Source organism: Ammospiza nelsoni, chromosome 3 (assembly GCF_027579445.1).
Source record: "Ammospiza nelsoni isolate bAmmNel1 chromosome 3, bAmmNel1.pri, whole genome shotgun sequence".
NCBI lineage: Eukaryota > Metazoa > Chordata > Aves > Passeriformes > Passerellidae > Ammospiza > Ammospiza nelsoni.
In genome coordinates this window covers 19872632-19895216 of record NC_080635.1, presented here as the reverse complement: position 1 = coordinate 19895216, position 22585 = coordinate 19872632, and the positions used below count along the sequence as shown (strand labels likewise).

The 22585-nt window shown below is 42.3% G+C and overlaps 1 protein-coding gene across 1 annotated transcript; it reads right to left on the bottom strand.

Moving 5' to 3' along the window:
• Nucleotides 1–11939: 11939 nt before the first annotated feature.
• SLC30A10 (solute carrier family 30 member 10) lies at nt 11940–22256 on the bottom strand. The gene is made up of 4 exons (XM_059469037.1): nt 21740–22256; nt 21215–21298; nt 17557–17793; nt 11940–16825 (listed from the first exon to the last, which is right to left on the bottom strand). Exons 1-4 carry the CDS (start codon nt 22254–22256, stop codon nt 16359–16361), a joined length of 1305 nt encoding a protein of 434 aa, XP_059325020.1. The 3' UTR covers nt 11940–16358.
• Between the last annotated feature and the right edge of the window lie 329 nt (nt 22257–22585).

Sequence of the window (22585 nt, the reverse complement as noted above, 5' to 3'; positions counted from 1 at the left end):
CCTATGGAACAGCCAAGTTTTCTCCCGACTCAGAGGTAGGCAGCCCAAAAGCAGAGGAATGTTCAAGAAAATAATTTCAGAAAGCTTTTTGGGGAATAGTTTCAGGTGAAAGAAAATGAAATAGCCTTTAGCTAATATTTCTTATACCTCTTCCTTAAATAATTCCCAGACTTTGAAATACTTCTTTTCTACTCTATCCTGCTTTCTAATACTTAAACCTTTACTTTAGAGAGAGACGGGCACTGGTCTCTTCTCTGTGGTGACCAGTGACAGGACCTGAAGGAATTGACTGAAGTTGTGTCAGAGGAGCCTTGGGTTGGATATCAAAAAAAGGTTCTTTACCCAAAGGGTGTTTGGGAACTGGAACAGGATGCCTGGGAAAGCGGTTACAACACCGAGCCTGACAGAACTCAAGAATTGTTTGGATATTAGCAGGGGCTTTTTTTTTGCAGGGCCAGAATTTGGAAAATACCTGTGGGTCCTTCTTACCCAAGATGTTCCATGGTTCTATAACTTGGAATATTTTACCATTTTTACTGTGTAAAAGCTCTAACTTTCTCTGGAAGCTTGTTTTTCCAGTCTTCCCTGCACATTGATCTTAACTCCATCATCACTATGTCCCATTAATCTGCTGATAATTAGTGATCTTAAAACGCAGCAATCAAATATAAAATAGCTTTGCTAGGACTATTTCCATCTCCCAGATTTTAATCACATCATGCAGAAATGTATCTTGAAAATGCTTTAACTCCACACTCACCAGAGTTTAGTGGTAAATGGACAGATATCTGAAAAAACCCTTTTCTCTTCAGCAAAGAAGAAATGTGCTCTTTCAGGCAATCCTCTTTGAGGCAGTGATCTAATTTAAGAAAGACCACCTTAATGATCAGTTTGTTATGATTTTCAGAACCTGAAATTTGTTGTGTTCATTTCAGGTACTTGCAGCACTAGTTTTCTTCTAATAAGTACTAATTTTAACACCACCTGTTTTCAGCATTGCCCACTAATAACCAGAATGTTTTATAAAATACATTTTTAAGTAATCTTGTAGGCTTGTGCTTGCTAGGTACTGTTTATAATGCTGTAAATAAACACCTACAGGACATTTTTTCTACAGCAGAAATGTCACTAACCAGATTTAAAAATCATATTTTAGAGGAAAGGGAAGTGATGATCAGTACTGTTCAGAGATCTTCCCTGACATACTTTTTTAAGCCTTGCTTCGTACTTCACCTGAAGGATGGCCCTCACTGGTTTATTCTTTATAATTTCCTTGTCTGAGGAATATTATGACACAATGTACCAGTCAGCCTAAGACAACCAGCACCAGTCTCCTCCCCCATGCTCTTTCATCTGCTTTTATCTAAAAACATCTTGAAATATTTGGGTTTATTATTTTGGGATTGTTTTTACTGAGCACACATAGATGTTGTTTTGGGAGGGGGTCTTAGCACACATTAACCTGAACAAATACATCCCCTGCAATATTGACTTAAACAAAAGGATGAGTCAGAAGTCCAGCAAGAGGTCACTCCTACATTCAAAAACCCATCAAACTACCTCCCAGTCCCTGAGAAAGCAATGTATGACTCCCAATAGGGACCTAAATGAACTTGGATTGTCAACAAGCTGTACTGAACTGCTGTTAGCAAAGACGTGTAGCTGAAGTACTGCAGACGGCAATGTGACACAAGTGGCAATTTAACCTGCAGCACCTCGAAAAAGGAGATGAAAATTAAGAGCAAGCAGGAATTACTCTGAGGCCATGCCTGCCCTGGCAGAGGGACAGCAGCCAGCACAGTTCCAGGTTCCTCACAAGCTGCTCCATGCTGCAGCTCCTCCTGGCAGCATTGGATGAACAGCAGTGGTACCAACAGCACAGCATTGCCAGTCTCACTCTGTGTGCAGTTTGTGTAGAAGAGTAGAGAGCCAAGGAGTGGCAATGAGGAAAGAAAATGCTGCTTTTAAACAAGTGCAGGATGCTTTTGTTTGCAAAACACTGGTAGTTTAAAAATTATAGATTTCCTGAAGCAACTCTCATAGAGTGATTTTCTGTAAAGCAGCTTTCTTCCACCTTGGGAAGGCATGAATCAGTGGCAAAATGGAGCTTCACTGGCAGCATGATTCATCTCACCTTTGACCACCATTTTCTGTCTCTTCTATGAATCATTATTACAAATTATTACTGACTCAAGAACGAACTCTTGTTGATACCAAAATTCCACGTCATCAAAAGCTTTAACTTTAACCATGATTCAGTGCCTAGTAAGCTCACTAGGATTTTAAATCTATTGCACTTCAGACTAAAATTGTTACTGAGAATTCAAGATACCATGGCACAGACTCTGCCTTGATTTATTCCAGCATGAACCAGGATAAATTCCATTTGCAACATCAATATGAAGCCAGAGCAAGTGAAAGACTTAAACCAGTACAGTATTTATCAGGCTTGCATCTCTGGCTCGTGTGAAGGCATAAAAAGCAATGCTTAGAGCCAGGATCTTACATAATGGCTCTGGAGATTATCTGATCTACAAGTGTAAAGGTGAAGTCTGACTTCCTACCATTTCATATGAATTCCCCTATGATTTCTCTGTTTTACTGACATCTCACCTCCCCCTGGGGGACTTTGGGCATAGCTGGGGGATAGGGACAAGAGACAGCAGTAACTCTCCATTCCACAGAAATAAATATGAAGTCTAAGCAGGCCACTTTTAATGTCTCTCAAGCAAGCGCTGAAGTGGACCCTGCTTAGTTACATCTGGCCTAGACAGATATATGCACAGCCAAAGACTGCACTAAGATAACAGTCATTTGTTCATTTGGATTTTTCCTGTTGAACAAAAATTCAAGTGTGATTCAGTTTACATTAAGTTACCTTATTCCGTTCTGAGATGCAAGTGTCAGACTGCAGCTGTAGGGGAGGGCAGGTCATCAGGGTCATGCTTTTTAAGGATCATGTAAGACATGCCAGGGAACTACCATGTAAATGTATAGTCCTCTCACTACTGGGCAATGTAACAGAAGAGGTGCATGCTTTCAAAGCTGGCTAAGTAGCTAATTACTTGCTCACTAAGAAACCTACATAGTTTACAATAAATGCTTAAGTTGTTCTGTGTACAGTTTACAGAAAGGAGATTTCTGGCTGCACAGTGTGATAAGCAGATAAGAAACAAAGGATGTACTTCAGACAGATAATAAAATTCCTGATAGTACAGACCCCTGCTCCCATGGAACTCCAGTTCAGCACAATTTCCGTAAAAGTAAAGGTCATTACTTTTCATGCAGGACTTTATGAAATATTTCTTGGAAAGCATTAATTGAATTATATTGCCAGCCTAAGACAAACAAAAGGATATTGGCCCTTGACTGCCACAGGCCTGTGACCAAAGACCAAATAACTTCCTTTCTGAATCCACAGGTGAAGCAAAAAGTTTGAAATAGGCACCAGGACTGGAAGCCAGTCTGAACATTCCTTTCAAAGCTGTAGACTCATTAACTTCTTAGCCTCTTTATTAAATCTAAGCTATTTATAGAACCACTGAAATCAATGAGTCTGCTGATTAAAACAGATGTACATGCATAAATCCCAATGTACTAACTCATAACTGGACTCAGCATCACTAAATCTGAAGTCAAGACAAAGCAACCAAGAAACAGCTGTAACACATGCTCCTGACACCCCTTTCATCATAGCTAGCTTGGCCAACCACATCAAACACCATTAAAAAGCAAAACTCACATCAAAAATTCTCAAATCAACTAGAAGTTGGAGAATTTGGTCTGCATTATAAATGCTTCAGGCTCAGAACCATCAACCCATTTTATGTTACAAGCACATCTGGCAAAATAGGGATCTGACCTTCATTCTCAGGTGCTCTTCTAATAAAGAAACAATTAGTAATATTTAGAGCAATAAATTTCAATGTATTTCTATATAGATCAACGTTTCTAAGCATTTACCCCTTAGTGTGTGATCAAACAAGACTTCAGAGGGTCCCTTTACAATGCCCAGCTGGGCAAACAAAATTCAGCCTTATTAACATGGTCTTATCACTGAAAGCCCAAAGGAGAGGGGGGATCAAAAAGAAAATTATCCAGAGGACAGAGTCATTCGTTCAACCAGGAAAAACAAACAGCTGTGATGGGTGCCACAGTGGAAGTTCATGAGGCTCAGTCGCACAGTGCCCATGATCTCAGTGAAGAGATCTTCCAGTGAAGGTGGAATCATCAGTCCTTCAAATGAGCTAAATTCATTTTTAAATAACCACCAGTCTTTCATGTCAGCTGAACTTCATTTTTAATTAGTTAGATTGAAAGGTTAAGTGCCTAGAATCTTTGATCAAGATCTGTTTTATTTGTTTTCTTTAAATATGTAACAGCAGTCAAATTAGTCAGAATTGTTTAATCATTCATACAAGTTGCCTATCTCAAGAGTAGTGCCCTTGTAATCACTTTGTAGATACAGTTGTATTAATCTGGTGTAGGATAACAGGTTCAAAGCTGTAAACCCTGGAAATTTTTTACCATATGAAAGGTTATTATAGGCATTAACTCATAATGTCTGCTTGTTATCATGACAGAGTCAATTCTCCAGGGGTCAAGAGGTTTATGCTAAATCACATAGTGCTGAGTAAAGAGCACGTATAAACCTCTATTGTCACTGAACCCAAAACACCCTCTTTTCTTCCCTGAACAATAAATAAAGAACAAGAGACAAATGTGAGTGCATTCTTCTGGACCTTGTGCTCACCTCAAGTGCGCTAAAATGCTCTCAGTGTCTTAGGAAAAATCATGCTTCAGAAGATGCTCTGGGTTTTTCTGAGCACTCCTGTTAGGGGCAGATTGACCAAAGTGGCAAAGGCAGGAACGGGTTGAGCAAAGGTCAGTCTATTGGCAGACCCACCTGCAGTCTAGCCAGCCTGGTCTCAAATAAGACAAAAAACAGATTTTAAAAAGAGGTGGTTTGTCAGTGCTGTGGATGAGCAGGACCTCAAGGATGATCTTGAGGTTATCTGTGGTGTTTGCCAAAGGGATAATACTCAGCAGCTGGAGAGAGCTTTGTCTTGGAGTCACTAAGTGACCCTGAAGGAAGACTGTGGAAAACATTCAAGTCAAACACTTCCTATACTTCTGATTTTACATGGTTTCCCACAAAAACTTTGAGGGCTCACAAGTATTTCCTTCAGCAGCAGTATTGCGGAGTATCTTTGTACTGATGCTCTTCTCCAAATTGCTTGAAACAAGTCACCACAGCCTTTTCTTTTCATGTTAGTGGTAGTGGTGGTAGTAGTGCTAAAAAACAATTCACCTTAGCCACAGTAACCAAGATGAGTTTCCACATCTTCAAACTTGCTAACCTATAGTCAGTTTTCAGTAAAAAAGAAAAAATTGGCCAGCAATGTATATTCAATGTCCACATCTTAGATATATGGGTTGCAAATTAGTTTGCAAGCTCACTGCACTTTCAAGCCCCAGACCTAGGCACTTTGAATTACTCCATTTTAGATTTTTTGCAGGACCATGTTAAGGAGGTCTCCAAGCAGAAAAACAGCAAGTGCAAATTGGCCAGCAGCATGCTGGGGAGGGAGAGATTGGCAGCCCTGAACAGATGAGCAAGGAAGAAAGGAGATTAGGGGACCCCTGGATGACAGGGGACAGAGCATCTGAGAAGAGCAAGCAGAAGGAAAATAATAAAAGGAATTGGAGGGCCCAAAGTGTGGAGTGCCCAGATAGAGGCAGGGTGGAGCAGGGCCCAGCATGCTTGTGGAGGGGTGATAAGAGCTGGTCAGATTGGGGCTGTTTTCAGCCAAAAACATATATTATAGTAGTTAACTACCCATTGAACAAAGCAGTAGGAGGACTTTTCCAAGGGAACTGGCTCTATTTGTCTATCCATGCCCTCTTCTTTTTCCCCTGTGCACATCTCACTAACTTTTAAACAACATCTTTGTGCTCCTCTCTACCCAGACCAACCACAGCAGGGAAAATCCTGTGTGAGCTCCAGGACAATGAAAGTGCACTTATTATACCTCTGCCCTTGACACAGCTTCAGTACCTAGTAGAAAGATGCCTCACGCAGCTGGGATCCACATGGCAGAATTCAATAATAGTACATAGTATTTAGCAAATACACACAAAACCCTGATGCTAGGGTTTCTGCCAGGCAGACACCCAGGGCAACTGCGAAATCCTGACATACTGAATTGGTCCAATTTCAAAATTATAAACAAGAAGGAGACACCAGAGAGAAGATATCAGGAATACCCAGTAAACCGTATTTTATGGCACTCTGACTAAAGCAAGAACTTGCATTTGCTGAGACATGATAATAAATATGGCCATATATAGTCAGCATCATGTGTGTGTGTGCACGCACGTGTGTGTGCATGCAAAAATAAATGCATGCATATATGTGAATGTGCCCTAAATATGAGACATTTCTCCACTTTATCAGACCCACTGCTTCTGGCATTAGCTGTGGAAACAACCTCCATGCTACAAGAGGCTCCATACGTCTCTTCCCTATGGATCCTTGTCCTGAAGCCACATTTACCCAGAATGATTTTTGTTTTGTGTGTGTCCCGTGCGAAGAAGGTTTCCCTGACCCATGCAGGCATGGGGCTGGACAGAGAGGCTGAATGCAAAGAAGGCAACAGGCATGCTGCTGAACTCTTTGGCCAAGTGAACAACTGCTTTGAAAGAGCTCTGTGAGCCAGGCTCCTCTTTGTTCCCCTCAGCCTCCTGTTGCTGCTGCCTCACATGATTATTCTTTGGCCAGCACACAGAGTGCTTGGAGAGACAGTGTTTGTCTTTCAGAAGGAAATTTAAGTGTGAGTTGGGGGTTGCAAATATAAAATAATTTGTGGAAACCTTTGACATCTGCCAGAAATAATAAATACATACATATACAGGAACATGCAGAAGTACAGGGTGATTGCTTTGCTGCTCCATGGTCCCTGGAAATCCTCATTGTAGCCATAAAAATAAATTTTCATCCCCTTAAGGTGACAGCTGAGTCACTGTGTAACCCCTCCTTGCTGCACTGGCAGCCTAGTTCCCTGTTACATGGAGAAGAGCAGAGGACAGGGACAGATTTTCAGCCAGTGAAAACAGCCATAGCTTCCTTCTAGCCAACATGCTTCCACTTGCTTCCATCAGCAGATAGCTTTCTCTTGTATTCCTGCGCCAGAAGCCAAATCCCTTCCTTCTTGGGCTGGCAAAGAAGCACAAAAACATTGATGCTCAGTTTGCTAAAGGCAGGCTTTGGGAATAGCCTTCATGTCAGCCCAACCACTAACCCAAAAAGATCAGTTTTCTTCTTGGGGTAACAATACCCTGCCTTACAACCAGGAGGAAGCATAATCCATTTCATCATTTTTAGAATTTCATAGCTCTTAGGAGAATTATACCTTCGGATCTCTGCTTTTGATTTTTTCTTTCTTTTCACACACACAGTGCCAGCATATTAGCATAAAAGTTGTGCCAGTGTTACTTTTAGGGGTAGATGGACTTGCTGTAATTGTGAGTGTAAGGAGCTGGCTGGTTACGATCAGATTTCATATTTTATATAATAAAGGGCAGAAGCAAAGAGGAGCTACTGCAAACAAGAGAAAAAACTGTGTCTGAAGACAATAGGAATCAAAGGAAATGGTATTTTCAAGAATAGCTGTTTCCCTTCAAGCAAAAAGCATCTGAAGCATGAGGCAGAAAGATGCCTACACCACTGCCCACTTCTAGATGGCCTCAGAAACTGTACTGGAATGCAGAGGTGGCACTCAGAGAACAACATTTGTGGGGACCACTGAGGGAGCTCCCCAGGTTCCCACTCTTCCCTCTCTGAAAGACTCAGCAAATCCTTCCCCATCCCCTTTGTCCTGGGGGATGCAGGACGTCCCTTTGTGACAGCACAGGCACAGTGTGGAGCAGATGGTCCACCACAGGTCCTCTCCCCCAGGGCTGGCGGTGCGGGAGAAGCTTCTTCCTCCTCAGTGAAGCCTGGGTAGCAGCTCCTCTGAGCACTATGCCAAGGCCTCAGGGGCCTTTCTTTCCTTCTCTCATGAGTTATCAAGCTACACCCAGAAAATATAGGGCTCACTGAACACCCACTTACACTCCCAGAAATTACACACCAGAAGTTCGTAAGTAGAAGGGTGCTCCCCAGATGGCAATGTCAGCAAAATCATTTGGGGGCAATTGTTTGAAGTGTGCACCTACCACCACAAAGAGCTGCAGGTACTCTGCTGCTGGTAGGTGTTTTGTCACAGCGTAGACCCTGCACACTGCTGGGCACTTAAAGCTCAGCCATAAAAAAAAACACTTTCTCTGATCAATGCGGGCAAAGGAAACTTTCTATGCAGAAAGGCCACCATTCCTACTTCATATGGGAACTCTAAAAAGAAAGAGCTAACTAAAGAGAATGTTGCTCTGCAAGATGTGATGGCATTCCCTGTGCTGATTTCCCACTGCCTGTTGTACTTCCTGGTTTATAGCCTGGGGGATAGGCTCATCCACATCCGATGCTTTTTACAAGACTGACTTTTAAGGTGTTTATTTTAAAAAGGGTCGCTTTCTACCGCTTGAATTAACACAGTCTTTTGCTTGAAAAATTTTCTATACTCAAGGCTGTGGACCTACTGTGTCATGTCAATGACTTGTGTAATGTCATCACTGATTTATTTCCCCACACATACCCTGAAGTTCCTTAACCATTTTCTTGTTCTCTCCTCCTCACCATAGGGTGGCCAGCAATGTATGGTTAAACAGACACAGAGAAGACACAGAGCTTTATTAAACAAGGGTGAACATTGGAAAAAAAAAAAAAAAAAAAGAAAAAAAAAAAAAAAGAATGTACTAGAACTGGAAGGAGGTAAAGCAAAGGGCAGTACCATATCGAATGTGCCACTTGCCTTGCACCTTTAATTTCCAGAGCCGTGCAAGTAGCTGGTGTGATAGTGTTATCTGCTGACTGCACTGCTGACCAGGGCAGCCTCTCCCCACCCAGCTTGCCCTGTGCACTGATGCAGAGGAAAGACAGGAAACCTTTCCACCCTAGAGCCCAAGAAACCACCATCAGTCTCATCTCCTTTTCTACCTGCAGATTCTGCTACCTTGCAAAACAGAGTGGAGGCTCAGGGACCAAGGCCCTCAAATTAAACCAAAACTGGGAATGAATCACGATCACAATTAGCAAGGTGTTCAAGCATTTCACAGTCTGTGCCAATTACTGCTGTCCCAGCCATTCCCAGGCACAGTCCAGAGTCGAGGACTTAATCTGAGCTGGCCCTCAGCAGGGAGCCACCCTCTCCCAGAGTATCTCCCTAGCACAGATACAAGCTTTTGTGTGCCAGCTGCTCTCTGTGCCTGGCAATGTCCCCAGGTATAAGTAATTGACTAACATACAAGTAGTTGATAACAATTCATGGTTGTTCAAATCCCTATTATCTCTGTTGACCAAGATACGTGCTTCTTTCATCAGACAGACAATGTCACCTCAGCAGAGAGAAGTTCAACCACAAACTTCTATTGGCTCTCTAGAGAGCTGATGGTAAGCATTGCAATTATGCTTTTCCAGCTACCATTTTATAGCAAAATAAGTCTCTTCCTGTAAAATACAACTAGGACTCAACAATAAATTCCATATTTGAATCAGAGGGCAAAGCTTGTGTCCTTGAAGTGATAGAGGCTTAGTCATCCCTGATGAATACCTCATTAACTTCCACTGGCATTTCACTGCATGTTTCCTACTCTTTTTTACTGAACCTCCACCTTATCCTAACTGGAAGATTCACTTACTGGCCCCCAAATATATTCTAAATTTGCCAGAGAATTTAACTGATATTTCATCTCCCATTTGTGATCACTACTATTTCCTCACTTCCTCACTTTTTTTGAGAAGCTGTTTTAAAAAACACAATCTACCACATTCAGCCCAAACTCATCCTATTTCTGTAGTTTCTTGGAGAGTACAAAAGTACCAAAACAGTAGCAGCCCTCTATGGTGGAGAAACACCTTCTGTTCCAAAAGGACCAAGATACAAAATAAGGGCCTCTGTGTAGAGAAGTCCTGGAATTTCAAGTGCCTTACGTCTGTCTGCAGCAAGGAAACTGTTCCTACGCAAGGTCCTACACCTGGGTCATGGCAATCCCAGACACACCCACAGTTTCAGCAGAGAAGTGGTTGAGAGCAGCCATGTAAGGAAAGACTTGGAGGTGATGGCGGATGAAAAATTCAACAAGAGCTGGCAATGTTGCTTGCAGCTGCAGCACAGAAAAGAAAATATATCCTGGGCTGCACCCAAAGCAGCATGGTCAGCAGGTAAAGAAGGTGATTCTCCTCCTCTACCCTGCTCTGGTGAGACCCACATGCAGTGCTGCATCCACATCTGGGGACCCTAATGTGGTAATTACATATCTTCTGAACAGAGAGAGACACAATTCTCTCCCAGGATTTTCCTGGGAAGCTGTGAGAAAGCTCAGAAGAAACAATTCTTATCTCCATTTGCTGCACCTGTTGTTGTGCTCTTGTGGAATGTGTTATGGAGGTGGTTTACCAAAGGGTGGTTTCTTAATTGGACTCTGGTGATGGTGTTTTGATTGATTGACCAATTAGGTCAAAACTGTATCAGACTGTCTGGCAAGGGCAATGGGTTTTTCAGCATTAGCATTAGCATAGCATGGCATGGCATAGCAATAAAGCAATTAAGTAATTGATCAGCCTTCTGCAAGCATGGAGTCAATGCTCGTTATTCCCCTTGCAGGGGCTTGCCGCTACTATACCCCAACATAAGAAAGACTTGGAGCTGTTGGAGCAACTCTGAGGAGGCCACAAAGTGGATGGGAGGACTGGACATCCTTGCCTAGGAAGACAGGCTGAGAATGTTGGGGCTGTTCATCATGGAGAAGAGCAGGCTGTGGAGACACCTCATGGCAGCCTTCCAGTATCTGAAGTGGGGTTACAGGGAAACCAGAGAGAGACTCTTCCTGAGGAACTGCAGTCATAGGACAAGGAATAATGGGTACAAATTGAAAGAGGGGAAATTTAGGTTAGATATTAGGAACAAATTCTTTATTGTGAGGGTGATTAGACACTAGAACAGGTTGCCCAGGGAATTTGTTGGGTGCCCCAAACCTGGAGTTCAAGACCAGGTTAGGTAAGGCCTTGAGCAACCTGGTTAAGTGGGAGGTATCCCTGCACATGGCAGGAGCTGCAGAACTAAGCAATGCTTAAGGTCCATTCCAACCCCTTAACATTCTGTGAATCTATGTATAATTTTAACTTTCTCAGGAATTGCTTTAAAAATGTTTCAGTTCTGTCTCCCAAATTGCTAGCCATCCATCATCTACAAGCTGAGTAACACCAACCACACACAAAAGCACAGGCAATCTATTAGCCAAACACTAACTGAATTTCTTATATAGCCTTTATGTAGCATCTGCCACTCAGACAGACTCAAAGAATAAAAAAAAAACAAAAGCCAAGCACAATGACCACTTATTGACCACCACAACTACCTCCTTATTGATTATTGTAAACTAAATAAGTAGGGACATGAACAACTGGACAATTGGACACAAGAGGGTAGGAACCAGGTGGCAGACACATGATACTGATGCTAAGAAGAGAGAAATGTATGAGGGCACCTCCAGGATTGCTGCTCCAAAACAAGCATCTAAACTTGTAGTGTTAGACCTCATCCCATTTCTAGCATGTACATTCAGGTCACGAAACCCAGGAGTGAGAATCACAAGATACACATTCAACTTCCTCCATGTGGCAAAATGCAAGGCTGCTTACAGAAGAAAAACTTTTGGGTGTCGATTCCCGTTTCTTCTAAATACACACAAAATTTGCAACATGAACTGCCTCACAGGATAAGAACAAATTTCACTCATACAAATATCTTAAAATTATCAAGAGACACAAGCTCAGAACAAAGTTTTATTCAAAAATACACTTTATTTACAAGACATTCAATCTTCATTTTGATAAAAATATAGTTGTACATAAAAACTTAGGTCATTTCTCACTAATAGTTAATAAAACCACAGCGAGTTTCAGCAATCATGGAAATTACATTTTGGCACATTAAATTACTTAAGGAACAGAAAAACTGGAAGAAACTTTTAAGCAACACAGCTCCATAAATGTAACAATCCTATACAGTGACATCCTCACATCAAGGTATCACTGGTCAAATAAAGTATTTAATATAGAAAGTGCTTCCACTGTACAGCAAAGCAGTAGAACTTAGGAATGTTCATGGCTTACGAATTATCTTTTACCAAGCTTTCCCTCACGATTTTAACAAATGACCAATGAACCATCCTGATTTCATTACATCTTCCCAGGTTTAGAAATCCACCTTTCTTAAGAAGTTGATTCAGGTAGAGTGTTTATAAAGAGTTTAATTATACATAAACACATGTGTTCATATCTCAGGATGACTACTCAGATAACACTTCTACACAGACCACAGAACACAAAGTAGTCCTCAGAGTAGCTCATATCAAGCCATATATAGAACTTGGGTAGTGAACTTCTCTTTGGGAAAAATTCAAGTGGCATGTTCCCTTCAAAGTTCAGAATAAAAGGGAATATTCAGGACAGCAAGCATTATAATCAGGAATGGGAAAGGGAAAGAATAGGAAAAAAATAAAGGTCAAAAACTGGTTTGCAATGGTAAGGTGTGTCACATAGCAAAACCAGAAAGTGGGTGTATTTTAATAGAATGGAGTACAAAAATTAAACCAGTGCATAAAAAGGAATTTCTAAACTGTATTGTTGGTAGATCACCATGACCAGGCTAACAAAACCATCCTGCTTTTATGGAAGAGAAAATGAGAAAAAACATTAAGAGGGAAAAAAACACACTTGCACTATGAGTCAAGGTAAGTACTATAAAGAAGACAAGGAAAAGGAAGTCAACTGAAAACTGGCAAAACAAAGGCAATACTCCTGAAAATAGTTGCAGTTTTCTTTATAATGAAGAATAAATGCCTGCATTTAGAGGGTTTCAGAAGAAGAAAAAAATTAAAAATCAAATCAGCACTTTTGGCACATATGAAAAGGTGACAAAGAATTTATTCCCTTTAAGAAAAGGCACACAACTGATGAAGGCCAGTAAATTGCTTTTGCTTTCAATGTCATGTTAACTTATTCCAGGTTACACTTTTACTGCAGAATGATCTGGCAAGCCTAGCAAAGGTTTTATCATCATTCTACTAGGTCACATGCATGACTGGCTACAAATCACATCCACAGGAGGTGGACAACCAGCTGAAAGTCACAAATAATTTCAGCAGATTTCCTTTGCTACCAGTAGCAATGGACAGAAGGGACAATCATTGCAAGAGAACCTGAAAACCAAGAAAGACAATCACAAGGCAGTGTTTGAAGCGGACAGAGCAGCACAATCTACCTGCATTTGTCATGGAGGGAAATAAAGTGATTCAGCTAGAGAGGCCAGAACAGAGCTTTTATGACAGTGCAATAGACTACAAAACTGAATTTAGAACAAGTGCTCATAGATAAGGGCTAACATGGAACTATACTGTATCTCAAACTGAGGGAAGCCTGCTTCAACAGAATTAGAAGAGACGTGCCAAGAACCGAAGGGAAATAGGCCAATACAAAATACACACGGATTGGAATGAAGTCTCCCACAGAAGTGGAGCGGGGACACACAGTACAGGAGAAAAATATTTTGTTACTCAATGGAAGGCAAAGATGCTGGTCAGAAACCTTAGCTGAATATCCTGAAAGTCCCAACACAAAAAAAAAAAGCAAGATTTTTCTCAGAGATAACATAGCACTGTTGGTTTTGCTTACTTAAGTAATGAAGCAAATTAACATTTTTGTTTTCTAGATATTAAGATTTCTATAATCCCTGATTTTTTTCCATTTATTCACAGGCAACAGTTGCAGTACATTCAACCAGACAAGAGAAAATAAAGTTTAAGAATGTGTTTTCATTGTATTTTTAGATTACAACACTTTTCAAAGTTTTAAAAAATACATAGCCACAGTTTTAACACTGGAAGAATAAAAACTGTCCATTTTGACAAATGCCCCAACATCACACATACTAGTTTTCTTTAATCCCAGAGTAAATACTGCCATTCCAGCTTTCAACCATTTAATAAAATATGTGTGTATATATATATACACAAATCAAATAACCTGATTTAAGATACAAGTAATTATGAAAGGGTGCTTGTTTTAGAAGCTATCTGGGAAGAAAGTTCTCTGTTTTTATTCTGGGAGATTTCTATTCCAGTTCTCAAACCACAATAAATACATTTGTTATTTACATTTAAGCATCATCATAGGTGAAAATAAAGAGGGGGAAAAAAAAGAACAGAAGAAAGGGCTGTCTTACATCATGGCACATGCTTTTAAAAAACAGACGAATTCTTACAATGTTTCCTGATTTACATTAACTCATGCAATAACTGCCAAGCAGGATCCTGCTGCTGCCAATGGAATCAAGGAGGCTGGAGAATCAAGCTCTTAATTATATTAACAAATAGGTTGTTAATTTATATGATACAAACTTACAATGAATTGGTATAAAATATCTTAATTCATCCAAAAATCCGTTTTAAAGGGGTGATTACAATTCTAGAAATGTTCTATGCAGACTGAAATCACTGCTTCAGTAAAAACTACATTCCAAACAATAAAATATCCTGCTGTGTGTTTCAATATTCATTGAATTATTGCAATCATCTTTATTAATAAGGAGTTGGCTGCTTTTAAGCCATCCCTACAAGGAGGTCCTGGTATTTTCCCAGTCCAGGCTGGAAATCAATTTGCCCTTTCTGTTAAGATGCCACTGAGGCAAAGACACAACTATTTTTCAAAGGTGTCCCTGTGAATGAATTGATAAAATAGCCTGTCCAGGCCACACAGACCATTGAAAGGCTCTTTTGTCAATAAATTATATTTGGAATCTTCTGGATCTGATCTGCATAGCCAGGGAGATCAAGCCCTAGACACAGTGTGGATTGAGCAGTGGGTTTCCCCTCCCAGAAACCTATGGAGCCCACTAGACTGAAATCCAGCACTGGAGACAGGGCTCATCACCTTGTTTTCCTTAGAGCACCCTTGCATACCTTCAGAAAGCAGCAAAAAGGGAGGAAACTTCTTCACTAAATACATTTTGAGATACATGTTTGGGCAGGGTGAGGAGGACCAGGGTAGAGGGTAGAGTTCAAGGCATCAAGACCTTTAAAACCAGCCAAAAAGAAATGATTGAGACTAAACCAGGAAAAATTTCCTGGTTTAAATTTCTTAAAGCTCCCTCTAAGTGATAATACTGCATAAAAGACTTTAAAGGTGCTTCCTTAATTAATACAATATTAAATTATGCCTTAATAATAGAATTGCAGAATTTCAACTGTTCATAATAAACACATTAGCTTATTTATTCAGCATGAATAATGACAGACTCAGTGTTAAAGATAATGCAATTATACTACACAATGATGAAATAAGACCATGGCTCTTGGAACTTGTGTTGTCAGGAGAAGGCTAACAAGAACTTTAAAAGACTGAGTTGTACAATCACAACAGTGAAAAGATAAAAGTTAATTGGATGACTACCTGCATTTCCATTTGCTAGAATCAATACAGACAACGTTGGTAGGTACTTATTTGCTTTCATGACAAGCAGTCTGTTCCTTAGCACGCTCATCTGTGATTAGGCTGGGACTCCAGTATTACTTGTAGAGAAGCAAGACCAGCTTCTGCTCAGTCCCAAAATACAGGAGTCAATAAAGAAAATAACACAAGTCATAATTCCTGAGTGCTTCCCCTTAGACACTCTTAATTTCATTCACAAACTCCACTGGCCAGAATTGTTATTTTTAAAAATGAACTGCCCATGCAAAAATGGGGTTTAAGGATCAGCAAAGCATCTCTCTCTACTGAAGCCCTTTATAAATATACAGTACTTCAGCCCAGTACAATCTTAACTGGCCACAGGGCTTTCAAGAAACAGCTCACTCCAGCCACAAAGGCCAGAGGTTCTTTCCCAGTGCTACTGGCCACGAACTGCAAACATCAGTGCAGACAGAGAGCAACATACCCCATCCACTCTAACAGCAGGAATTCAGCCTTAGTTTGGTAAGGAACTGAGTAAGGCTGCATCACAAAAATCACGTGAATGCAACAGCCTTGGTGGAAATCTTAATCCTTATTTCAGGTACAAGGGGGTTTTAGGTGTGTTTTGGTTTACAGCTAAAGCACAGAAATCTTTTTGCCACACCAACTTCAGCTACAACCACCGATGCCCCCCTTCCCAGACAAGATACGTTTGCTCCATGAGAGCACAGCACAGAGCAGAGCAAACTGCCTAAAATCGTGTACTACCCGACTGTGATTTGTCACCAGACACATCACAATTTTTCACATTCTCCTCTGCCACTGGGTCCTCCATAGGGATTTCAACGTCACTTTTCCTTGAACCATTGTCTTCGTGCTGTGCAGAAACGGAACTTTCGCTTTTCTCCACGTAGCCATTCGTTTCAGCCTGGGGGGGCTGCCTCTGGCTGCAGCACAGATGCGAGTCGCAGGCTTTTGAGATGCAGGGTGAGCTGCACAGTAGATGTGAGGTCTTGTGGTCAGTGTACTCGGGCTGGATGGTCACAGAATGGACTCCTGCCTTGTGGAAAACCTTCCGTATTTGGTAAGCAGCACCTTGGTAATCAGAAGGGGTCTGGCACTTGATGTGAAGAGTGGCGATGTTCCTCCCACTTGCCAGCTCCCAGACGTGCACCTCATGGAGGCTGCTCACCCCTGGTACACGAGCTAGTCTGTCAGCTGGAAAGCATAAGGGAAAGCTATTAGGGGCTTTGATGCACTGGCTAATTATCAGCTGCCTCACTAGGCATCCTATCCAAAAGCAGCAGTGTCAAAACCATCATTTTAGAGGAGATACACTTGGTGCAATGCATCTACTCCCAGCTGCCTTCAGTTCGGCCTCCCGGTGATGAACATGGCAGCTTTCCTTCTGGATTCACCCATCCCTCAGGCTCCCAAATGGCAATTTACCAGCTATTCACACAGGAAATACTACATCACTTCCTCTGTCAAGACCCCACATTTTCTGGTTTCTTTAAGCCCCGAGCATGGGGGAATTCCAGAATTACCCACAATTAACCAGTATGAACAGCACCTAAGAACTACAAAGTTAACTAACCTTAATGGAAATTTCTAATAAGTTTTGGAAGCAGCCGCCGCAGGATTGGAAAAGACTGTAACTCAAAGTTGTTTCTTTCACAAACAACCCACACAAAGCATTAACAGCTCAAGACCTGGTATGTTTGATGTATTGTTGGAGTACCACATTCTCAAAATGCATGCCTTAACTAATCCAGAGAGATTTGAATCATGTTGCTAGGACACAGGCATGTGACTATTTCTCACAGTTCTTGAGAATTTAGAGCTATTATGAATAAATAATCCAAACATGTTCATTCCACCAATACCACCAATATGCATTGAAATCCACCATTAAAATTAACAGCATTTCAGCAACAAATTCGACTTACTCAGTAGTTGCATATCAACACCTTTGGGGACCATCTGCAACAAAATAGTTGAGGTCTCCTTTATAAGTGGGAATGCAGAAGACAAGATGATGAGCACCATAACTATTGTCAGGCTTGGATCAATGTAGCACTGCCAATTGCACGGAGCATCCCCCAGAGGCTGTACATAGAAGATAGTAGCAGTAACTACCACGACCACAGATCCAAGTGCATCTCCCATAACATGCAAAAGAACACCTGAAACAAAAGGCACAATTTTCATTAGTGGGGAGGGTTTGGGGTTTTTTGCTTTGTTTTTGTGGGTTTTTTCCTGGGGTAGGTGTAATGCTGCATTTTTCAAGTATGTTTCACTTGACATGAAGAATGCAATATTCCAGCCATTAATATCATAACCAAAGTTTTCAGTAACAGCTTTTGGAAAAAACAGCAAGAAAATACTGACTCTGAAGCACTGCTGTTTTAGTGGGATGCATTATCAAGCATGTAGGATATGCTAGCGACTGCTGTCCAACTGGAATGCCATGGTAACACAAAATGTGCCGGCTTAAAATGCATGAAGATTATTAACAGATCCTGGCACGTTAAATCTAAATTAAAAATTCATGACTATATCTATCCATTCTATCCGGGGAATGGAGAGCGGCAGACCACCCCCAGTAACAGTTACCTTCCCCCACCAGTTTCTGCGACACTGCTGAAATCTGAAAAATTGCCTAAGTGAAATCTAAGCTGGCTCCAAATACCATCAGACTCCAATTTTTAGATCAAACTAGATTACCAGTCATATTAAACCTTCTTCCATCGATATGACTAGCCTTCAGACCTGTCAAAATCAGAATCTGGTTCTACAGTCAGTCACATTGTTTAGTGCCTGGACTACTCTGAGAGGAATGCTGGGCACTTCTTTTTACATCTTATAAAGATGGTTTTGTACACAAGTTAAAGACACAAAACAGGCTCTTACAGTAAAATATTTAGCTGCTCTTTAAACTACAATGACCAAAGCAGTCTTTCTGCTACAGAGTTACAAAAATCCAATAATCTATTTCTTCTTACTACTCTACATAAACTTCCCTCTTCCCATCAGTGCTCAAACATACTCCAGTTTTGTTAGATTTTACTGTTCAGACTCAGATTTTATTCCAACCCACACCTTAATTCAGAACATCTCTCCCTGTATGAAGTGAATTTCTTCATCAATATTTTTGTTTAGGGCCTGTGAGAGAAGAAAATGAACCATCTATTTTCAACAACCCTATCACATAGACTTTCAAGTGAGAAACTGTAAAAGGCTCCCCCAAAACTCACTAACAACACAGCAAAGAGTTTTGATGGTGCTGGATACTGGATTAGCCCTAGAACTCTGCCCATGCTGGTGTTTCTTACCAGCCCTGTACACGCACCTTGATCTGTGCAAGAAATGAAGGCCACAGCCTCTGGAGTTTCTCCAAATCACTTGGGTCAGATAAGAAAGTACAAGCTCCTGGTGAGTCCAGCTCTTTCTGCTGGAGTCAGGCATGTTCTGCCCCATTTGGCAGACTACCAGGGGGTTTTACTCCTCCTAACAGTGTCGCAGTGTTTCCTTTTCATTTACAAATAGTCCTGATTCAGCATGGGCTATCAGCTGTTGCACTAACAAGAGGAATGGGCAGGATGCAGTTGCATTGCCCAGGCAACAAACAAGAGAGCACAGCCTATAAAGAACAGGGAAATGTTTCAGAAATCCTTCTTTAGAGTTAAGGAAAAAAATGAATTAAAAAAAAAAAAGAATTTAAGAAAAAAAAATGAAAAAAATATGTCAGAATTTTGATGAATTAGCAATTGAGAATACAGAATTTGGAAAAACGTTCTACATTCTTAACGTCATTAACACAGATACCCTGGTAATGCATCACAGAATTAGGGCTCAGACCAAAATTTGTCCATTTCCCTATCAAACCCCAAAAGCTATGATTATAAGCTGGAATAAAGAATTAATTTTTACTAAATGAAGTCTTTATGGTAAGACCATAGGCAGCAGTTTCCAACAGCTTGCATTCCAAAGTCTAACTGAAATACTTTGTGTATGCTCAAGCAGCAAAAGGAATAATTTCACACTGCAATAATTAATCCTGCCAGGCAGAATCTATGGATTCCTGTTCCTACAAGTTATAAAATCAAGGAAACCATTCCTCTGCCAATCCACTTCGTTCAACTGTGTTTTTCAGGGAGGCTCCCATTCCACAACAAAATTTTTTGCCAAGTGACTATAAAGTATACAGCTTGTAACTTAAAAGGAAAAGTATGGAGTGAAACAGAATTTCAAATACACATATCAATATTCCTTACCTCTGTAATCATAAAGACAATGAAAATAGATTTTGCAAAGGTGACATACTAAAGTAACACCTAAAAATTTCTTTTAAAAATCAAAGACAATCCATATCTTAAAATAACTGTCACAAAATTCTTTATCCTTCAGCCATTTTTTGAAAGCTTCATTATATCTAAGCATTGTGGTTCAGGCAAGCAAGGTCTTCTCTAAAGCAATTGGTTCCTTACTCTCCTCCATCCCTGAGTGTGACAGTTTGCTCATCCTTCTCCAAAAGTCTTATCACTCTAATGCCAATACCCAGTGACACCAACTTAAAGGCATTCAAGCAAGTGTTGTGTCCTTAGCACATGCTTTGATTTTCAAAGCATCTTCCCTTACAGGTCTGTTTGTGTAGTTCTGTAAACACTTTTGAAAGACACACACACAAATACAAAAACCAGCAAACCCACGTGCTTGACTGCCACATTGACCTCTCAAGCTGAATTCATGTAACGCAAACTCACACAACCTTGGGGGAATATCAGCTGCTGATCAGTGACCATAAGAAACCCAAAACTTCTGTTCTAATTAAAGTTTCTGACAGTCCTTTCCTTGGGACAAACTCAGTATTTCATATCCTCGAAGATATTTGCTTTTGGCTCTGCTCAGAGTAGGCACATAAACGTGTATGCAGAGAAACACGTACACAGAGAGGGAGAGACATGTGGGTAATTTATTCCTAGGAGTAGCTTTATGCTTCACTCCATGAAAATCCACAGATTCCCAAAGACCTGCCAAATTACAGTGAGGGAAGGGCTGATCCTGTCACACACTCTCACAAGAACAGGTTCACACGTGTAAAAACACCATGCTGAAGCACCAGTTTCAGAACCCTTTTCCTTATGCTGACAATAAAACATTATCAACCCTGGGATTTAGAAGTATTTAAGCTTTCTGCCCAAAAGCATTTTAAGGTTGAAAACTGCTCAACTACTACTACATCAGTGACACAAAGATTCACCTCATAGCTCCCTGTGTAACCTTCCTGTAAATACTCTAGTGACTTCAGCTTAGTGCAGCAGGGTTTGTGTCCTTTCCAAATGTCCAGCTGCACTCTTCTAAGAATAAAAATCAAAATGTCAGTATGCTCAAAGCCAGATCAGCATGAAACTATTTTGCTACTACTCATGCTATTCCATATAATCAAAATCTTTCTGCTAGAGAATAACTGGATCCAATTACATGGATGAGTCCTGGAATTCTCTCTTTCTTAGTGATATTTGTGGGTGCATATATAAACCTGAGATGGAAACCATAAAGTGTTTCAAGTTAATTTAACATGAGCAGCATAGTCCTATGCCATACCTCTGATGTTCAAGGCTTCAGATTTTTTCTCTTTTTTCTCCTCAAACCCCTCTTCAGGGCTCTTTTGGTCATTTGGTGAATCACCTGCATTCAAAGAAGAAACGCTGTGTTGTGTATAAGTTCTACAAACAGAAAAAAAATCAACCTTCTCAAAACCAATTACTTTAAAGATGACAAGAAGAAAACCAAAAACACTCCAAAACCTTTCCCACGCAGCTCCCTGGGCAACACCTCCTTCGACCATCCCGGGGGCACGCCCAGAAGCTCAGGGTAAAGTACAAGGTGTAAGAGGCCCCGGGAGCCTGAGTGAGCTTAGTGAGACCCCCTGGGGCCCCCGAGTGGCCTTGGGGCTTTGAAAGGGCCCAGAGGATTGGGCCAACAGCCCGGCGGGTCCCGAGGGAGAACGAGACGGGGGGGGGAGAGAGGATGGGGAAGGGTGAGGGAGGCTGAGAGGGACGCTGGAGGGAGGGGCGGGCAGAGATGGATGCGGGACACCAGGGGAGGCGAAGCGCAGCCGAAAGGCACCTGCTCCATCCTCCTCGCCGTTCGGGATGCCGCCGGGGGACGCGTCCTGCAGCGCGGCCGCCGCGGGCGGAGCGGGGCACGGGCGTCGCCCACGGCAGCAGGCGCCCCAGTCCTGGAAGACGAGGAGCCCCACGACGTTGACGGCGAGGCCGAGGGTGCCGACGATGAGCACCAGCTGGGCGTCGTCTATGGGCTCAGGGCGGGCGAGGCGCAGGACGGAGTCCACGAGGATGGTGAAGCAGAGCGCGGTGAGGAACACGGCGTTGCTGAGCGCTCCCACCGCCTCGGCGCGGCTGTAGCCGTAGGTGGCGCGGGGACCGCGGCGGCTGCGGCGGGCGATGCGCCCGGTGGAGAGCCCCACGCAGAGGGAGATGAGGTCCGAGAGCATGTTGAAGGAGTCGGACACCAGCGCGATGGAGTTGCCCAGGTATCCGGACACCAGCTCGGCCACGAAGAAGCCGACGGTGAGCACCAGCATGAAGATGAGGCGGCACGTCTTGCCCGAGTACCGCCCCATGGCGGCGGCGCGGCCCGGCCGGTAACGCTCCACCCCAGCGCCGCCTCAATAAGAGCGGCCGGGCCGGGCTGGGCCGGGCCAGGCCGCACCGCCCGCCCGGGCACCGCCCCGCCCCGCCCCGAGCCGAGCAGCGGGCCGCACGAAATCCACCAGAGCTGCCATAAAGAGAAGCTGATGGGCCGCGGGGAGGCGCGGAGCCGGCGGGGCAAGGGCCGCACGAAATCCACCAGAGCTGCCATAAAGAGAAGCTGATGGGCCGCAGGGAGGCGCGGAGCCGGCGGGGCAAGGGCCCTCTCGGCAGGCAGAGCTGCCCAGGGCTGTGCTGCCGG

What these genes read in the sequence shown, in the direction of transcription:
- SLC30A10 (XM_059469037.1), bottom strand. Translation starts at nt 22,256, where the DNA reads ATGGGGCGGTACTCGGGCAAGACGTGCCGCCTCATCTTCATGCTGGTG. An exon ending in CGGCGAGGAGGATGGAGCAG is followed by an intron (nt 21,299 to 21,739) that starts GTGCCTTTCGGC and finishes CTTTGAATGCAG; the next exon opens with GTGATTCACCAAATGACCAA. An exon ending in TGTTGATATGCAACTACTGA is followed by an intron (nt 16,826 to 17,556) that starts GTAAGTCGAATT and finishes TATGCTTTCCAG; the next exon opens with CTGACAGACTAGCTCGTGTA.